Here is a 20,910-nt window from a genome sequence, read left to right on the forward strand (position 1 = left end):
AAAACTACAACTTTATTCATAACAAATGAATCTTTCTTTGAATGTTCAAATCAATCATACTGAAAATATATAGTTTATGCTTTAGTATCTTAGATATTTTTGTTGCCCTAAAATAAATCGGTTGCTTTCTTCAAGGTGTAATTGTGGACATTGTGCAGTTATGCCGTCAGCAAGAGAGTGTGTATGCTGTTGTGAAGTTTCAAAAATTGATGACGTGAAAAATGAACACACTGACACAGCTTGTATAACAGACAATCCGGGATTTCATCCATTATGCCTTGATACAGTAGCGGGTCAATTGGCGAAAAGGGCAGAAACACATACACCGAAAACTTTGGATATAAAATCCCGACGTATTAAATCAAAACCTCTGGCAACACCCAAACAATGAACTGAAAGAAGGGTTTCTTGATACTGACAGCAAACAATTCATATTTAAAGTTGCAAATACCTTATTTCTGACAAAAGTATATATATATATATATAGCATAACAATAACATAACAGTGACATATATTTGAGATCACAATTTTAGTCAAGCTCAAGACCAATAAGAAAAACAACTTGCAAATTTATCAATAATAAGTACACCTTTAAGTGAATTTCCAGACAAATATTGCCTAGGGTATCTTTTCAAAGGTTGATCAAAAATACTAAAACTACTCATAAAGAGTATAACTACTGTAACATTAACTGCTATGATGTTCTCTCGTTTGTTGAGAATAAGAGCAGATATGGACAAAAATATTATAAGTACTCATGTATTAAAAGTACATCTGACCTCACGCTAATTATACTGGGACGTAATTCATGAAAATAAATATTATAAGAACTAGAATTTTGCTTAAACAGTGTAATTGCTTCCACAGGCTAACACTATAGTCTAGATTTCCAAACTTGGTTATCACAAAGTTTACTTATGGGCAATTATGTGACTTATTGAATGCTTTTAATAATGGCAAGAGTTTAGTAGAGACTTTGTATTAGCTTCCTTTCACTAAGAACGTAAGTCTCATTTTAAATGATACAGTTTAGTAGAGACTTTGTATTAGCTTCCTTTTGCTAAAAACGTAAGTCTTATGTTTCCTTGACCTTTATTCTAAACAGTGAATTTTAGTGAAGTTAAAATCGAGAACTATAATTTTATTGCAATAATGTTTGTTGAGACATTGTTTTAGTATCCTTTGGCTAAAAACGATTGTCTCAAAAGTGACCAGAAGAAAATGACAAAATATGGCAAGAAGTACAATTATCTATTTTACTAACAATGTTCCTTTAAAGTTTTGACTGACTATACATGTATAGATATTTGATTACAAAAATGATGTCTTGAATTATTATACAAAATAATTGACTAACTGTTTTGGTCTTTTAACCAAATATATGGAAGATTTGTACTAGTTTCCTTCACTAGTAATGTGTATTTCTATGTTTATCTCATTGTCTGAAAACCCTATTAGAACCCTTAACTAGTGCAAAAGACTTAAATTTACTGAATCACCCTTTATAAGTGACATGAAAATTCTATATAAGTATTGTCAAAATTGTTCCGTTAAGTTACATGAAAACTTCAGACAGTGATTCGGCAAAAAGTATTATTAACGTACGAAATTTCTCATCAGAAAAATATGTATACGTAAATTCTATGGTTTATGTATTGTAATTCAATTTAAACCATTATTATTAAACAAAGACAAATTCTCATAATTTTCCTAGATTCCTCAAGTTTTCCGTGAAATTTTGGTAAAATATTTGCGTAAATCGTTTTTAAACAATTATGTACACTTTAAAATGTTAAAAACTTTACAAAAGTAAAGTAAATCTATTATTCTTACTTTCAAAAAGAATATCTCCTTATTATTTTAGTAACGTCTTAGCCAGAATGACGTCAGACTCGCGTTTTGGGGTTTTATACTTGTACTTAAAAATAGTGCAAGTTTTGTGCAGTTTTCGTGCAGTTTCTGTGCGATTTTCTACCGCGCAACTGCAAGATTAACAGTAAACCAATGGAAATCATTTGCGGCATTTCTCACTTCGGCCGTTGTGAAATGTTTAAATTTATTAAATAGATATACAAAAATCATTCTTAAGCGACTTTATATTTGCTAAAATGTTTGTTCCGTAAATAGAATATAATAATAAAATTTCTTTCGATAAGCTAAAAATACTCGTGACCTTCCGTAATCGTTCGACCAATGAAAACGCTTCATTACCGTTAACTGAAGATGGCGCTGAAAGGAAGCCAGGTGCTTGTCTGTCAACGAATTTCGACAAGTTATGTAGTTAAACAAAATGTTCTGACATAAAACTTGTAATTCCCTATACCGAAATGACTTGAGGAAACTGTACAGATAAGTAAGTTCACATGACACAATCAAAAATGTACATACGAGTAAAAACAACACTCGGTTCAATGAAAGTAAATAAATACGGGGATCGTCTCATAACAGTAAATAACAGATTCCATAGTAAACAGTAGATACAATATTCTATAATAAAATGACTGCATTATAACCTATTCTGTCAGTTATTAGTTATTTGAATCTGAATAAAAATTATAGAAATAATCCTAAAAATGGAATGCACTGATTCTATCTTTGTCTCTGAATAAGTAGAGTGAAATTTAGAATTGAACAGCATACAATTATTCACATTTGAAGTTTTAAGAAAAGTAGTTATTATAAGTACAATTGATAAATGGTACCCGTCACATTACCCCCCTTTTAGAATTTGTGTCCCTACAAATTGGTTATGATAATCAATAAAATAAAGAATTTGAAAACCACAAGAACAATATGATATAATGGTACTAAATGTACAAGTAAAGTTTTCTCCAATTGAATTTCATAAATTTCCAACAAAAAAAATCAATTACTACCAGACTTTTTGAGTTTTAAAAAAAAAAACAATTTTTTCTATTTTTACTCTATCCTAAATATATTCAATTAAATACCTAATTATATCAATAATCATTATTCATGTACAAACAAAATCACAAGAAAGAAAAATATATAACACAAATACAGTTCAGGTTCTTCTGGTATATCTTGGCATGGGTGTAATACTCCTTCTTTGGGCTGGTCGGTAAGGAGAATATCTGTTCCTGTTGTAGTGACGGGCTGGAGAGGCATTCCTTTGTCTGTTCTCTGTGTTTTGACCTCGAACTACAGACCGTAGTCCGGTCACCTGACTAGTCAGTCGTACAATTTCCTTCTGCATGTTTTCCATGTTAGTTGTCATAGTACTGGTAAAGTTTGTAAATTTTTTTGTTAGTTCCTCCAACAAAACCTTATGGGAGCATGTGCTTGAAGATGATGATGAGGATGAAGAGGATGAAGATTTTATTTCAGAATTATTTGTTGGAACCATGTTCCATTCTTCAGCTGGATGTGTGTTTGTGGTGATGGTAGTAGTTGTCTGCTCGAACACAAACTCGTCTGGCTGTGACTGTTGCTCTTCCTCCAGCTCTTCCAGTTCTCTTTCGCGGGCTATGATTTTCCTTATAGGGGAGGAGAGTGGTGTACCCACTGGTTCGGGTCTTTCCTCCACCACTTCTGCTTCCTGCACTACATCTACCACTATTTCCTCCACCACTTCTGCTTCCTGCACTACATCTACCACGATTTCCTCCACCACTTCTGCTTCCTGCACTACTTCAACCCGACATACTGCCTCAGCTGGTTGTACCACAGGAGTTGGACCAAATGTTGGAGTATATCCTCTGGTCCTTATCAACGATTCACCGCGGGTCATCTTCTCTAGGTCTAAACCTATTACGGATCGGTATGGTAAGGGACTCTTTTTGATATATGCTCGGTCTCCCTGGTACTGACCCCTATTGATCATCTCTTCCTTCTGTATCTGGTGGGGTCGGAAGTGCTGGCCATGCTTTATCATCTCGCTTTCCTTGCCACATCGGAAAAGGCATAAGGTGCAATAATATGGCACTACTTCTAATGGCACATGCAATTTCCAGATGTGGCCTTCAACACGGTGTTTTTGACCAATGTAACCATCTTGGTCAATACATTTGAGGCAGCGATATAACCTTCGGATTTGTTTGTTGTTTAGATTGTCTGACATTCTGCAATAAAAATAAAAATATAAAGTATGTTGCCAGTGACATTGCACTTTATAAAGAGCTAGACCAAAACATATAAGGTTCCAACTTTGGTTCCTTCTGTTAAGGTTGTGGTTTTTCCTACATTGATAATTTATTTATTTTATAAATGTAATTTTTTTTTTTTATATGTATGTTAAAATTCAGCATAGCACAGCATTATTTTTATTTGGTACCACACGACTTTACAAAATAAAACAAATTGTACTAAATCTTGCCACTTATTGTCATTTTTACTTAAATTCTTAATACACCCTATTTATGTTAAGGCCTGAGAGATAACGCATTTCCGTTTTGTGACAGCAACTCAAAGACAGAAAACAAATTATTAAATGACAAATTAGGAAGTATCCTAGCGTTTATTTTATTTTTACAAAGGCTGGTATTAACACACTAATTCAAATAGTGTGTACATAACTATATACAAAGAAAAACTAAGTACCTAATGTTCCCAAATTATATTATTGGGAGACTATCCTTAACAAAAAAAAACATCATTTAATCCTACATTCAATTAAAACTAAAAGATTAACTTGAGTACAATCTTGAGCTTGACTATTCCTTATCACATTTAAATTTTATGTACAACTTTATCAGTTTATTTACATTTGGAAAGAAACATTTTGAATACATACAAAATGTACACACATAAAAAGAAACAATCATGTAAAATACTTGATCAGTACAAGTATAAACATATAACTTATGTCGTACATGTACATGTATAGCATTTAATATCATTTATTCTGAGTTTCAACTTGTTTAATCCATTTTTGGGTGCTAGTCCCTTTATATGGCTTTAGTTTGTTATGGTTGACCACTTTTTTGGTTCCTTTTGCATCTATCTGTATTTGATAATTTAGGTCATTGTACCTGTTTACTATCAGACATGGACCCAAAAATAAAGGTTGTAACTTGAAACAACTTCCTTCTCTCCTTGTTTCGTTTAGGTACCACACTTTGTCAAACTTTTGGTATTGGACAAGGTTGGCTTTGACATCATAGTGATCTTTTCTTTTTTTAAGGTTAACTTCCAAATGTTTTCTGGCTACATGATGAGCTTTCTGTAATCTCTCTCGTACTTTAAGCGCATGGTTTCCCCATGTTCCCTGTTCAGTTTCTGAAACAAATTCTGTTCCTTCTCTAGTTAGCTCATAGGGAAAACGAATTTCTCTGCCTAACATCATTACATTGGGAGTTAAACTAGTCGTATCATGTGGACAAGCTCTATATGCACTCGCAAGGCATCCAAGATTAAGATCCCAGTTCGTCTGCTCTCCTCTCAAATAAGATTTTATCATAGAAACCAAAGTTCTGCTAAAACGTTCAACTTGACCATTGCACTTTGGATTACGGGGGCTTGTCCTTGTCTTGCGTATATCTAATATACTACACAATTCTTGGAAAATGTCGCTTTCGTAATTCCGACCTTGATCAGAATGTATGGCCAAAGGGAAACCAAAACGACAAATTACATCATTCAAGATAATATTAGCGCATGTTGTAGCTGTTTGGTCAGGAACTGGAAATACTTCAACCCATTTAGTAAAGTAATCCGTAACTGTTAAGATGTACCGATTATTCCTGGGAGTAAGCGGCAATGGCCCAAGGAGATCAGTTGCAAGTCTGTCGAGGGGCCCTCCAACTGGCATTTTTCCCAACGGAGCCCTCAATAATTTTTGAGGAGGTTTGTTGGCCCCACAGATGTCACATTGGCTTATCCAAATTTGTATGTCTTCTTTCATCTCGTACCAGTAATACCGTTGAGCTAATTTTTCCTTTGTTTTGTTTTTGCCTAGATGTCCTGACAAAATTGAGTTGTGCATGTTATTTAGTACTTCCTTTTTCATCTTGTCTGGAACTAAAAATTGTCTGTAATCTCCTGAACCATCTCTTCGGCTGTACTGCTTAAACAGCAGACCATCTTTCTTAACAACTGATTCCCATAGGTGCCAGTAGTGTCTGGTAGCAGCACTGTATTTTTCTAATTCTTTTGAATTAGGTCGAGTGTCACCTTCCTTCCACTGTAAGAGAGGTCCGATATCTGAGTCATCTTCCTGTAGTTTTAATAATTCTTCTTTTGAGTGTCCATTACTCCATGTTGTCCATATATTATCATCTGAAGTCTGTTGTCTTGTTTTTACTGCACAAATCTGTATAGGTTCTCCACCATCTTTGTTTTTAGTTGGATCTTCAATATTTTCCTCATGGATTTCTGGCGATAGCAATCTTGTACTCTGCATTTCTATGGCACGATTTCGACACTTCTTACAGGGACCACATTTTAGGTACTCCAAATTGTCTACATCCGCACACTCACAATCTTTTGGATTATAACATCTAGACAAAGCATCAGCATTCCCATGTTTACTACCGGGGCGATATTCAATGGAGAAATCGAAATTGGATAGAATTTCTAACCATCTAGCTATTCGACCTTTAGGCTCTTTCATGCTAAAAAGCCATATCAATGCCTGGTGATCAGTACGTACACAGAATTTACGTCCTAGCAGATACTGCCTGTAGTATTCAATAAAGTAGCGTACTGCTAAAAGCTCTTTGTCCGTTATACAGTAGTTGCGCTCTGCCTTATTAAGGGTACGACTACCATAGGCTATAACTTTCAATGTACCATCCTGTATCTGACTTAACACTGCTCCAATAGCTGTGTCACAGGCATCTGTGTCCAAATAGTATTCACCTTCATCTCTGGGAAAAGCCATAATATCTGTACTAGTGAAAGCTTGTTTTAGTTTCTCAAAAGCAATTTGGCATTCCTTTGTCCACTCAAATGACTTAGATTTCTTGGTCAGGTCAGTTAAGGGTTTTACCATGGCTGACAAGTCCTTAATAAAACGTCTGTAGTAGCTACCCATGCCTAAAAGTTGTCGTACTTCAGTGACGGTTTTTGGTACAGGCCAAGATAAAATTTTTGCTGTATTGTCCAGATTTGGACGAATTCCTTCATCCGAAACCACATGACCTAGAAAAGTGACCTCTGACTTCAGGAGTTCACATTTCTCTGGTTTTAATTTCAACCCAGATTCCAAAATTCTGTTTAAAACTGTATCTAGCCTTGACATGTGTTCTTCGAAACCGTTACTAAATACAATGATATCGTCTAGATAAATTAGACAAATTTGCCATTGAAGCCCATGGAGTACAAGTTCCATCAATCGTTGACAAGTAGCTGGACCATTGCAGACTCCAAATGGCATCGTCTTGAACTCATACAGACCACATTTGGTTACGAATGCTGTCTTGGAAATATCATCTTTCTTCATGGGAATTTGGTGATATCCACTGGTCAAATCGAAGGTCGACATCAAGGTGGCGCCACCTACGGCATCCAGACAGTCTTGTATTCTCGGAATAGGAAATGAGTCCAGCCGAGTAAGGGCGTTCAAAAATCTGTAGTCACAGCACGGGCGAATCTTCCCGTTTTTCTTGACCACTAGCTGTAATGGACTTCCCCAAGGTGAATTTGACTTTTGTATGATCCCTTGATCTAACATTTGTGTTATGGCTTTCCTCTCGTCATTGGCAAAAGCAAGTGGAACTCTTCGTGGTGGTTGTTTAACTGGCTTGGCTTCACCGGTGTCAATTGTATGTTCCACTAGGTGTGTCAGCCCTAGGTCTGTATCATTTACTGAAAATGCTGCCGAATATTTTTGCAAAAGACTAACTATAGCCTCCTGTTCATCTTCTCGACGGTTGTTCGCTGCATCATCATATAAAGAACGTAAATGTGTTGGTACGACGCCACTTTTCCCTCCGTCAGTTGTTCCTTTATTTGCTAGACTTCTTATTATTCCCTCATTTGTCTGCCATGTGACAGGTTTGGAACCTGTTAATTTTATTCGTCGGACAGAGTTGAAGTTCTGTGACTCCTCACTGTCTTCCTGTGAAAATAGCGTAATTGGATCAGTATCTAATTTTTCTGCAATTCCAATAACTGCATCTTGATTCAGCTTTACCTCTTGATCAAAAGGATTCATGAGTCTGACCTTATTAGTCACTTCTTCTCCAATTTCAACAAGACAGGCGGCCATTACTAATGGATAGGTATCTTCAAATTGTGGGCAAGGTTCTATTAAGTAGTCTTGTGGACAGTTGTGTAAATCTTTGTCGAAACGGTCAACAAAAACATCAATAAGTATCTCACTTCTTGGCTGTATGACATAATGATCAGCTGATCTAACTTTTCTTATTGGTTCCGTCTGTCCAACTTGGATACATGGGATAGTGGTACTATTAAGCAAGATAACTCCTTCTGTTAATTTTATATCAGCTGGGCCTTGATCTCCTTTCATTAGGATATCTAAACCTAAAAGGGCTTCATCTTCTATTTCAGCAACTATGAGTTCCTTCTCTAAGGCCAACTCACCCAGTGTCAAGTTAAAAACAGCTTTTCCCAACTCTTTCAATGGTTGTCCATCAGCACTAGCCAAAGAACTAGATTTTTAAAGTTTTGGTCTTTTTGATGAAAGTATTTTTCTGAATGATTTAGTCGAAATAACAGTTCGTGTAGCTCCAGTATCAGCAGTAAATGTAACATCAATTCCTTCAATACTTCCTTGGATATATACTCCTTCACATCTCAAAACTTGTCTTCCAATAATATGAGTTTCAACTGGTGGAAATCTTTGAACATCATCTAGGCCTTCAGACGATTTCATCGATACTTCCGCAGTACAAGTGCCAGCAGGACTATCACCTCTATGCAAGGGTGAATACTCAACCTCCTGTTCACTCTTGTGACTCAGTGGAGGACTATCACCTCTAATCAAGGGTGAATACTCAACCTCCTGTTCACTCTTGTGACTCAGTGGAGGACTATCACCTCTAATCAAGGGTGAATGCTCAACCTCCTCATTTATTCTTACTGGTTTCAAAACATGACAACTATCAGTATCAATTTTATCTAGACCCCCTTTTTTTGTACTTAAACTTTTATTCTCAGAAATTAAACTGCTATTTTGACCTTTAACATCATTCAAATTTTGACCTTTAACATCTAAAACTGTATGGGTCACCTCCCGGTCATCAGAGATGCCCACCCTTAGTTTAATGGAAAACCTGGTGGTGGTACCCCCATATTAGGGTTGGGACCAAGGTTACCGTTATTTTGTCCCCATTGTGGTTTAAAGTTATTGTTTTTTGAAGGAAATCTGTCTGCAACTCTATCTGGATTTGCGAAACAATTTCTCGCAAAATGTCCCGGTTGTCCACAGTAATAGCATAATCCATTCTGTCTTGGACCCTTATGTTGGCCATCATTGGATTGAAATGGTGTCTGACTGGTTCCTGGTCTACCATATGTCTTATGCTGTAATTCTTGCTTTTTGTCTTCAAACATCTTGTTAAATAAAGATTGCAAATCCCCTTCTTTAATAGTTAGACTTTTATTTTTGTCTTCAATCTGGCTTTCAACAGACGTTTTCTCCGCTCCCTGGTAATTGTCGGACTTTTTGTCATTATCCTTTCTAGTAATGTTTTCATTCTTTTGTCCTCCTTTCACTTGTCGTACTGCCTTCTTATTATTTTCTTCTCCTTGATTCGGATTTTTCATGGTCTCTACGTATGTAATGACTTCTTGTACTGCTTCTTCTATGGTTTCAGGATCTTTGTTTAATTCTATATGAATACGGGCCTTATAATCTATGAGTCCCAAGAGAAATCTCTGTAGTAGATCTTCTTGGCGTGTACTTGCATATCTGTTTTTGTAGGCTTTGTCATATAGCCTTTTTAACTCTGCTGCAAATTTTTCTGGTGTCTCTCCGTTTAACTGTTTCCTTCTACTAAATTGAAGCCGGTATGTTCTGGTGGTCTCTATGACTCCAAATCTATTTTTCAGTTCTTGTACCAACTTTTTGTAGTTCCTGATAGTCTTCTTTGGCAATTGATCAAACGTGAAGTCTCCAGCGTCTCCTTGTAACCTGGGTAACAACTCTTGAAGTCTATCTTCCTCATTCCAAGATTTGAGTTTTGCAACTGCTTCGAATCGATTGAACCAAACCTCCCACTTCTCTTGACCAGTAAAAGATGGAAGCTTGACGTTATGTGAACTTGACTTCTGTTTTGACTGTGTTATTTTATCGGTAGATACACTGCAATCAGAATCTACAGGTTCATGGCAATCTTCCTCTGAGCTGGAATCACTGGAGTAACTACTCTGTATACTTGACTTTCTAGTTGCCTTACATGTTGAGGAACTTTTTACATGTCTTGGTTTTCTCCTATGTTGTGGTTCTTCATTTGATTTGATAGTATTTGTACTGGATGGTTGAGCAATAACATTGCTACTAAAAGCAGCTTGTATCGCAAAAATAACCTGGGTAGTCATATCTTGTATGGCATTCTTAAGTGTACCATAAATGCCGGTATGTTCATTAGGTGACAAAGGACGTGTCTCCTCCACCAAATTTTCTTTCTGTAATTTATTACTCTTTTGTCTCTTGTTGTATAACCTCGAACTTCGTCGTAAATCTAAAGTCTGAAAATTCTTTTGTATCCCACTAGTACTTGGTGTACTCTGTGGTAAATTCCTGGTGTTTGTAACCATAGTCTGTTCAGCTTGCTCGATTTCTGAGTCGGACAGATCTGTATAGCCAGTAGCCTCTGTCTCTGTAGTATCATTTTGTCCGGTCTGATAATCATCAGTGTCGTCTGTAATGATTTCTCTTCCACTTTCATCTCCACTACCTACTGGTGGTATATGTGTTCTTTTTTTCACCATTACTGCTACTGCTCGTACTACCACTTAAAGGGTACGTATCACTAGATCCACTCAATAAATGAATGAATCCCACCGTGGATGCCAGAAAATATGTAGCGGGTCAATTGGCGAAAAGGGCAGAAACACATACACCGAAAACTTTGGATATAAAATCCCGACGTATTAAATCAAAACCTCTGGCAACACCCTAACAATGAACTGAAAGAAGGGGTTCTTGATACTGACAGCAAACAATTCATATTTAAAGTTGCAAATACTTTATTTCTGACAAAAGTATATATATATATAGCATAACAATAACATAACAGTGACATATATTTGAGATCACAATTTTAGTCAAGCTCAAGACCAATAAGAAAAACAACTTGCAAATTTATCAATAATAAGTACACCTTTAAGTGAATTTCCAGACAAATATTGCCTAGGGTATCTTTTCAAAGGTTGATCAAAAATACTAAAACTACTCATAAAGAGTATAACTACTGTAACATTAACTGCTATGATGTTCTCTCGTTTGTTGAGAATAAGAGCAGATATGGACAAAAATATTATAAGTACTCATGTATTAAAAGTACATCTGACCTCACGCTAATTATACTGGGACGTAATTCATGAAAATAAATATTATAAGAACTAGAATTTTGCTTAAACAGTGTAATTGCTTCCACAGGCTAACACTATAGTCTAGATTTCCAAACTTGGTTATCACAAAGTTTACTTATGGGCAATTATGTGACTTATTGAATGCTTTTAATAATGGCAAGAGTTTAGTAGAGACTTTGTATTAGCTTCCTTTCACTAAGAACGTAAGTCTCATTTTAAATGATACAGTTTAGTAGAGACTTTGTATTAGCTTCCTTTTGCTAAAACGTAAGTCTTATGTTTCCTTGACCTTTATTCTAAACAGTGAATTTTAGTGAAGTTAAAATCGAGAACTATAATTTTATTGCAATAATGTTTGTTGAGACATTGTTTTAGTATCCTTTGGCTAAAAGCGATTGTCTCAAAAGTGACCAGAAGAAAATGACAAAATATGGCAAGAAGTACAATTATCTATTTTACTAACAATGTTCCTTTAAAGTTTTGACTGACTATACATGTATAGATATTTGATTACAAAAATGATGTCTTGAATTATTATACAAAATAATTGACTAACTGTTTTGGTCTTTTAACCAAATATATGGAAGATTTGTACTAGTTTCCTTCACTAGTAATGTGTATTTCTATGTTTATCTCATTGTCTGAAAACCCTATTAGAACCCTTAACTAGTGCAAAAGACTTAAATTTACTGAATCACCCTTTATAAGTGACATGAAAATTCTATATAAGTATTGTCAAAATTGTTCCGTTAAGTTACATGAAAACTTCAGACAGTGATTCGGCAAAAAGTATTATTAACGTACGAAATTTCTCATCAGAAAAATATGTATACGTAAATTCTATGGTTTATGTATTGTAATTCAATTTAAACCATTATTATTAAACAAAGACAAATTCTCATAATTTTCCTAGATTCCTCAAGTTTTCCGTGAAATTTTGGTAAAATATTTGCGTAAATCGTTTTTAAACAATTATGTGCACTTTAAAATGTTAAAAACTTTACAAAAGTAAAGTAAATCTATTATTCTTACTTTCAAAACGAATATCTCCTTATTATTTTAGTAACGTCTTAGCCAGAATGACGTCAGACTCGCGTTTTGGGGTTTTATACTTGTACTTAAAAATAGTGCAAGTTTTGTGCAGTTTTCGTGCAGTTTCTGTGCGATTTTCTACCGCGCAACTGCAAGATTAACAGTAAACCAATGGAAATCATTTGCGGCATTTCTCACTTCGGCCGTTGTGAAATGTTTAAATTTATTAAATAGATATACAAAAATCATTCTCAAGCGACTTTATATTTGCTAAAATGTTTGTTCCGTAAATAGAATATAATAATAAAATTTCTTTCGATAAGCTAAAAATACTCGTGACCTTCCGTAATCGTTCGACCAATGAAAACGCTTCATTACCGTTAACTGAAGATGGCGCTGAAAGGAAGCCAGGTGCTTGTCTGTCAACGAATTTCGACAAGTTATGTAGTTAAACAAAATGTTCTGACATAAAACTTGTAATTCCCTATACCGAAATGACTTGAGGAAACTGTACAGATAAGTAAGTTCACATGACACAATCAAAAATGTACATACGAGTAAAAACAACACTCGGTTCAATGAAAGTAAATAAATACGGGGATCGTCTCATAACAGTAAATAACAGATTCCATAGTAAACAGTAGATACAATATTCTATAATAAAATGACTGCATTATAACCTATTCTGTCAGTTATTAGTTATTTGAATCTGAATAAAAATTATAGAAATAATCCTAAAAATGGAATGCACTGATTCTATCTTTGTCTCTGAATAAGTAGAGTGAAATTTAGAATTGAACAGCATACAATTATTCACATTTGAAGTTTTAAGAAAAGTAGTTATTATAAGTACAATTGATAAATGGTACCCGTCACAATACACACGTATTAAAAGTTGCCTATTACCAGTATAGACAGCAATACGGAGAGCATCCTTATCATGGAAATGAGTAAGAATTTCAGTCGTGAATTTCAACATCAATATCTATATTGGTTTATTTTTAAAATCTATTTAAATCTTGAGTCAATGCTCTGTGTTGAAGGCTGTGCAGCAAATTCAATCTATAAATGCTTAAATTTAGTATGTGAAGTCTTGGCTAGTGTGCTTTGGATGGCAATCATACTATGTTATCTCATTGAAAAATGCAACACCTACTTTTTTATACATAGTTACTTGTCTAATTGTACCATATGTCCAAAATTGATTTTTGTTCTCGAACTTTATTACGCCTCAACCAAATGTTATGAAACTTGTACACAATACTTATATTCACAAACCTTTATATATTAATATATTCAAGCATGACATTATCTTTGTTCATGGTTATATTCCCCATTTATTATTCAAAAGTGAATATATATAAATTTTAAATGGATAAAAATATTAAATTTTGCAACTAATCTTGTCCTGAATATGCTTGAAATATTTACTGCTGGAGATTATTAAAAGAACATATTTTATAATTTCAGGAGAAATCGTTATACAGAATATAGACAATTTTTACGGTGGTGTTGGCAGTTCCTAGGGAAAGAGGTCCGTGTGGTTATTCCATCTTGTGTGCTTTTTTTTTTATTGTTACTCTCCTTGATTTACATATTCTCTCTCAAATCAGACTTCTTAAAAAAAAAACCAAAAAAAAAAAAAAACAATGAAGCGCCTTTCTAGATTTACCTTCATTAGGAATGCTCATAGCCGAATATGTGAAAGCCGGGGAGGATGTATAAGGACCGAAAACGTTGAAGAACTACAAACTTTTGCCATATAGTTTCTCACCATGATGGCTATGTAAGAAGTAAAGCTATGTTGTACCATTAAAAAACAATATTTAATAAATTTTCCACAAAGAGTGATTCATTTGCATGATAACGAAACAACTAAACATTTTTTAAATATTCTTATACAGCTTAAGTTTGGGATTCATACTCTTTCTAAAATAAAACTAAGGATTCAGGAAGATGCAAAACTTAATTTACGTTACACTTTATAATTAAAACATTGGTTGTGTTACGCGTTTATTACATCTCAAGATAACATTCATTATTGCTCGTATCTTTCTAGTGTGGCGGCGTTTGATAACAAAAGACCTCCGACAATTGAGTATTGACTGTCTGTCTTCGAATGGGCTGACTTACAATTAGATAAACAGTGTGCTACTGGATCATCCTGATCTACACAAGCTTCAAATCATTTCAAATCACTGCTATTGGTAATTTTAACAGCATCTATTTTGATGTTTGGTTTAGATGAGTTTTCTTCAGTGTCCGATCGATTTTGAAGAAGGGGCAACATATCTAGATTGAATTCAACTTTCGTTATTTCTGTGTAGGTTTTGGTATTTGTGTCTGTTGAAAAGCATAATATTGCATTTGGTGATCCTCCCATTGTTCTGTTTATTTGAACCTGGAAAGTTAACGCATTTTCACTTGAGACTGACAAGAAAAGCATCCACAAATGAGCACCATTGCCTGGTTTTAATCCAATGCATCCTGCCGGACGTATCTTGAATCGTTGGTATGGTGTTAAAAATAAATTCTCTGATTTATGAATAAGAAAGTGTCCTTCTTGTTGTTTTATATTTATCAGCACTTTGGTCTGGTCTGAGCGACAACAATTAACCCTTAGCCGTAATGTTGATGAATTTCTCTTCAGAAAATGAACTAAAATGTTACATAATATTCTACTGCCATAAAACAAATTCAATTCATTTGTCAACTTTATCTTAGTGATTTTGTTTTCTTTTATCTTAAGTACTGCTGCAAATGATACTCTGTAAAAAAGTAATAAAGAAGATCAGTTATAATGGTCAAACACGAAACATACAAAAAAAAAGATATTCAAGCATAAACTAGAGTAAAAGCATGCACTCTGTTTAAGTCTACTAACTTTCTTTTTAAATTGAGTGTGTGAATTAATGATTTCATTCGACATTTCCATCAATCTCCTCTTTATTTGTATATCTAAATACAAATTTGTCGTTTGTTTTTTGTTGCACTTCAGTGTTTCTGTTGTTTTGTTGTTTTTCTTTTCTAGTTGATGTGTTTCCCTCGATATAAGTTTGCAACCTGGATTGTTTTCTCTCAATCGAATTATGCCAGCGAAATACTGCTGGAGCCTTTATATAGTACAACATATTTTAAAATAGGTTTTATTGGATCAATTACTTTAGTTTGTTTAATAAATTTCTTGCAAACCATGAAAAAGACTTTCAGAACCAAGCATATTACCGTTTGTGTTCTTGTCAAATATAGTTAATTATTAAACGTGTTGTTTTCCATGTTTTACATCACTTGGTCGATACCTCTGCTGGTGGACTATCAGTCCTCGAGGGTCTCATCAGCTCAGTAATCAGTAACAAAATTTTCTAAAATTGTCCGTTTATAGATTTTGAAATTATCAAGAAACTAAGATTGCAACTCCCTCAGGCAAAGTTGACTTTAGGTGAATTTGGCTATCAATTTTAGGTATTTTTGTCATATAGCTCTTCAACGGTTTCGGTACTTATACATCCTCGGATTTCAAATGTTTGGCTTTGAGCGTTCCTGGTGAAGGTACATCCAGAAAAGCGCTTCGGACGCATTGAAGTTATTAAACGTGTTGTTTTCATTTTTTATTGTACTGTTTTTACATTTTCGTCCTTTGGTTTATTAAAAAAATTGTCTCATTGGCAATTATATCATAAAAGTTTGAGAATCATAGAATCTTACTTAAGTCTGAAACTTTAAATGTTCGTGGTGATAAAGTACACAACATTTGAATAAAGTTATTATAGAAATCATAAATACCCGTCATATCCATGTAGAGAACCACTGTAAATATCATCTGCACTCTTCTGCCGGGACTCAACAGTAGAAGCTGATCCATCTTTGTAACCAACCAATATAATTTCAATTTGTGACTTATTCTGAGGCTTAAGAGGAATGTTGGTGAGGGATACCACTACCTTTATCGGTTTTAAGAATTTCGACTTATCATATTCAAAGTTGACTTTGTTGCTCACATGTTTGACATGTCGTGTAGATGTGTGAATAGTTCTGGAAAACTCAACGTCTGGGGTGTGTACCTTAAACAATTCAAGTACAAAATGTTCAGTTATTTGCCAAAGATGCATATAAGATACTATTGAGCAAAATATGTTCATGAACAAAAAAATTAGATTATGTATCATCAATATTATGTTGTGAGCTTTTGTTTTTAGATCATTTAACCATACACATACCATTGCTTTCTTAAAGGAGTAGGTTAAGTAAGACCACGTTTTGGCCCCAAAATATATTGTTAAAATGTAAACTTTGAGTTATTTATTGGAAACTAAATTGCTTTTGCTACATAAATACGGGCAGTTTTTGACAATACAATGTACATATATCGGGTACTAGCATCATTAAGTCATGCTAAATTACTGAAATCTTTATCATTAAATTTTTTTTAGACGGTTTCCGTCTTAAATGAAAGTGGCTGCATTTGTGTTCATTCGTTATATTGAAATGTAAGTTGTATTTGATGATAATACATAACATATATAAAGGTTGAGGATGAACACGGATGCGGCCACTTTCATTTTTGACAAAAACCATCTGAAAAGTTACATTTTTGGCATATTTGATAGATTTTTCATATTTAAGCTAGAATCGGAGCGTTTTAAATGAGTAAATCAGTTAAAATCTTTAAAATAAACTAATTGAATCAACTGAAATAGACACTTAAGTGTTTAAAAAGTGTCTAAAATCGTTCGTCAGATGAACTTGAAATTTGAGGCCAAAATCGGCCCTTAACGGACCTACTCCTTTGTTACTGATAGTCTTTCCAGAAATTAAATTCAGATTTATTAAATTGGGTTTACATTTATGGTTTTCTACATTAAGTACAATCATAATTATGCCTCATTCAATGTACGGATGTGTGTCTGATTACATTAATAATTCAGAAAACAACGCATCTGATGGAAAGGTTTTAAAAAGTAAACATTTAATGACTCACATTCAATACTAACCGTATACCTAAAGTTTTCATTTGATTTTACACAATCTTTATCAAACTTTAAAATAGACGAGCAGCTATCCCCAATTTCTATTTCAGTTCCCAATGGATTGATAATCACATTCATCCGCTTTGACTGAATAACTATTCCAAAACTGTTAAGTTGACAGCAGTAGAATTCAGCAAAACCATCCTAAATATAAATATATGTTATATGAGTTAGGGTGAGGGCATCAGAGGTATTATACTAGCCATGTTTTGCCTGGAACAACAAGACATATGTCCATTTTCAAATTAAACTTTGAACTGAAAATAACCATTAGATAAAAAATAAGATGTGATATGATAACCATGAGACAGCTCAGCATCCAAGACTCGATGAGTAAAAAGTAAACAATTATAGGTCAAAGTACGGCCTTCAACACGGAGTCTCGGCTCACACCGAACAGCAAAATATTAAATGGCTACAAAATGAATAGTGTAAAGCAATTCAAATAGGAAAACCAACGGTCTAATCTATATAAAAAATACTTTGATACTCGATTTTGTTTGATAATATTTAACAATGGAAGAACTAAATTATTTCATATTTTATAAAACTCAAATAAAAAAAACCCCTAAAACTATCAAAGCAAAACAAACAAAAGCATAAACAAATAATGCCAAAACATGGCAAGTAAAACAAAACATACCGTTCTAAATCTTATAACATTCTTACAGAATTTATTTTGTTTTTAATATTGAAAAAAGTGAATTACAAAAATCTTTAATAAACATGTTTTTTTTTATTAAAATAGACAAATCGTTTTTGGAGGATAATACATGTAACTCCAAAAAGATAGTTTAAATAACATTACATTTTGGGAATGTTCTATTAAATTATAAATGATAATATCTTTCGATTTATTAGAGAATTAAAGATAAAAAGCATAACTTACAGTAGATTAATTTTAAAATACTTCATGAAAAATAAATTCACAATTTCTTAGCACCTAGAATATAAACAACTATCTAAGTTGTTTAAAATTTGTTGCTGTTCAAATTGTATAAGGCAAATAACCAAACAATTTTTTAATCGATTACTGAACACATTTCATAAAATGAATGAAAATGTTGTGGTCATTGCATTGTATTCTATTTTTGAAATTTAATCATATCATTTTGTTTTGATTCATGACAATGTTTGATCATTCAATATGACTTTCTTCAATTGCCCTTTTAACTAGTTTTATACTTGTATAGATGTTAGTGAAACGTTAATATTTTCATAGTTTAATTTTCAATTGAATCAACAGCTTCAAGAACAACTTATTACGATAAATCTAAACAATAAATGCTAAACTATAAACAGGAGGACATTTGGGTATATTTCAGTAAGACATTAACCAAACTATTCAAAGACAACAAAATACTATTATAAGTATAGGTATGTAGCAAAATTTACCTTAACCGTGGCTGGAAGCATTTTCCATACTAATCCGTCATTTATCCAAGCAAAAGCCTCGTAAAATTGACTCCCAGTTTTTTCAACGAAAGTATTTATGATGTTGACACTAAAACACACTTTGTCATTAAACTGGGAGGGTACATTGAATTTATCTAATTGTTCCTTCTGAATTTTAACACAAGTGTTTCCTGTTTCTCCTTTCTGTCGTTGAACAGTTCTGAAGATATCAGACACAAATATTGACTCCAAAGGAAGGTTTAGGAATTTGAGTGAATTATTTTTCTCATCTGCTGTCAATTTGGTGGTTATAAATCCATTTAAAATACTATATAAACTGCTTGGACCTGTAATACTAACATCATTTCCCAAGTTGATATTACATGTAGTAGTGCATGTTGTAGGTTCTGAATCATCTTGTTCAAAGTCGGATGAATAGCAGTCATCACTTGAGTTTCTATCTTCCATTCCAATTGTTCTTATCTTTTATCAAAATAAAGGAATGCAGTAAGATTGACAATGAACAAACTTTTTATACATGTAAGATCCATATACAAATATATGAACATATATTCTAGATTATCATATGGTATATAACAATAAGAAAACTCATATAGTAATGTAAGCTATTATAATGAATAAATATAATAACAAAAGGCCCCTGCCAGAATGACAAAATTTGGTAAAAAACCAAATGAGAATTAAAAACTAATTGTTCAAAGAACAATTGAAGGTCTTTCCATCCCCAAATGATCATATTTTGATACGAGATTATCAAAAGCTAGTTTAAATAGTCATATGTGGTGTCAGACGATAGCTTACTTGAAGCGTGTCCCAAAAATGTATGATTTGTATATGTTGTGTACAAGTTATCATTTTGTACAAATTATAATTTGTACAAAAAAATTGTACAAATTATAGTTTGTATTTTGACTTTGTACATATTGTAATTTGTACAAAAAGTGCCTGTACAAATTATAATTTGTACAAAATAAGGCTTAATTTCACTTATAGCTTATACAATATTGTCTATATAATAAATTTCAAATTAAATGATAAAAATATATTTTCAATTTTAATTACGAATCAATATGAAACACACTTGATAACTCTATTTACAATACTTTACAATACTATACAATAATATACAATGCTCTTATTTGTTGGAGCAGGTGAGCGAACTATGACACCTTGAATTACACAATACATTCTGTTTTTTTGCATTTACACTTCGAATTGTTACAACCTCCTTTACATTTGCAATAGAGATAACCCTGTCCACCAGTTTTTGAATTTTTTTTCACAGCTTCCCTTAGAGAAAGTTGCAAATCTTGAATTTGTGTAACGGACAAAGAAGAGACACAAATTGATTCTACTTGGTTTCTGTTTAAGACTACTGATAAATTACCAGCTATTGTCCCAACACGGTGATCAAAATTTCCTACTTCTACAACAACACCTTGTATATTCCTCGGGTCGGTTGGTGCTCGGTCATATTGTGGTACACTTGTATGTCTCCAACAGATAATTCACTCAGTTTCTGTTTTGTATTTTTTGTAAGGACATCTGCTTGTATTTGTTGGCCCGACAATGCATGTTTTCTTGCACGAATGATCGGTGTTTCCACTTCCTCTGATACAACTTCAATGGTTGTACTAGTTGACCCAGAATCGTTCAGTTCTCTTTCTGATTCTACCGATTCAGCATCTGTGTTTTAATCCGTGCCATCAATCTCAATCTTACTGTTCTCCTCTGAAACCTCTTTAAACACTTTCTCCAAATTTTCCCCAGTTTCAAGATTTGGCAAAAGTTCCTCGGGCAAAGAAGATGAAGATAAACCTATTTATGGGTCAGAACCAAACAGAGCATTATAAGGTGATTGATCAATTACTCTGTGATATGATCTATTTTTCTGAAATTGCACGAAGCGCAAACCTTCAGGCCACTGTTGTGTGTCATTGTCATCCATGATATGAGCATTTCTTTAATGTCAGC

At 33.6% G+C, this 20,910-nt stretch overlaps 2 protein-coding genes across 2 annotated transcripts; one reads left to right on the forward strand and one right to left on the reverse strand.

Moving 5' to 3' along the window:
* Positions 1-149: 149 nt before the first annotated feature.
* On the forward strand, positions 150-14,554 carry LOC143062546 (uncharacterized). The gene is made up of 3 exons (XM_076234211.1): positions 150-281; positions 13,371-13,443; positions 13,964-14,554. The coding sequence occupies exons 1-3, from the start codon at positions 161-163 to the stop codon at positions 14,157-14,159; spliced, it is 390 nt and encodes a 129-aa protein (XP_076090326.1). The 5' UTR covers positions 150-160; the 3' UTR covers positions 14,160-14,554.
* A 1,690-nt stretch (positions 14,555-16,244) lies between these two features.
* LOC143064402 (uncharacterized) lies at positions 16,245-19,393 on the reverse strand. The gene is made up of 3 exons (XM_076237211.1): positions 18,916-19,393; positions 17,485-17,664; positions 16,245-16,554 (listed from the first exon to the last, which is right to left on the reverse strand). Exons 1-3 carry the CDS (start codon positions 19,381-19,383, stop codon positions 16,267-16,269), a joined length of 936 nt encoding a protein of 311 aa, XP_076093326.1. The 5' UTR covers positions 19,384-19,393; the 3' UTR covers positions 16,245-16,266.
* Positions 19,394-20,910: the final 1,517 nt, after the last annotated feature.

Source organism: Mytilus galloprovincialis, chromosome 2, assembly GCF_965363235.1.
Source record: "Mytilus galloprovincialis chromosome 2, xbMytGall1.hap1.1, whole genome shotgun sequence".
Taxonomy (NCBI): Eukaryota; Metazoa; Mollusca; class Bivalvia; order Mytilida; family Mytilidae; genus Mytilus; species Mytilus galloprovincialis.

Bases quoted from the DNA above. Each gene is read 5' to 3' on its own strand.
- LOC143062546 (XM_076234211.1), top strand. From the start codon at position 161: ATGCCGTCAGCAAGAGAGTGTGTATGCTGTTGTGAAGTTTCAAAAATT. The intron at 282-13,370 runs ATACAGTAGCGG...GTACCCGTCACA, and splicing joins ATTTCATCCATTATGCCTTG to ATACACACGTATTAAAAGTT. The intron at 13,444-13,963 runs GTAAGAATTTCA...TTATAATTTCAG, and splicing joins CATCCTTATCATGGAAATGA to GAGAAATCGTTATACAGAAT.
- LOC143064402 (XM_076237211.1), bottom strand. From the start codon at position 19,383: ATGGAAGATAGAAACTCAAGTGATGACTGCTATTCATCCGACTTTGAA. The intron at 17,665-18,915 runs GTAAATTTTGCT...ATTTATATTTAG, and splicing joins TGCTTCCAGCCACGGTTAAG to GATGGTTTTGCTGAATTCTA. The intron at 16,555-17,484 runs GTTAGTATTGAA...GAATTGTTTAAG, and splicing joins ATGAAAACTTTAGGTATACG to GTACACACCCCAGACGTTGA.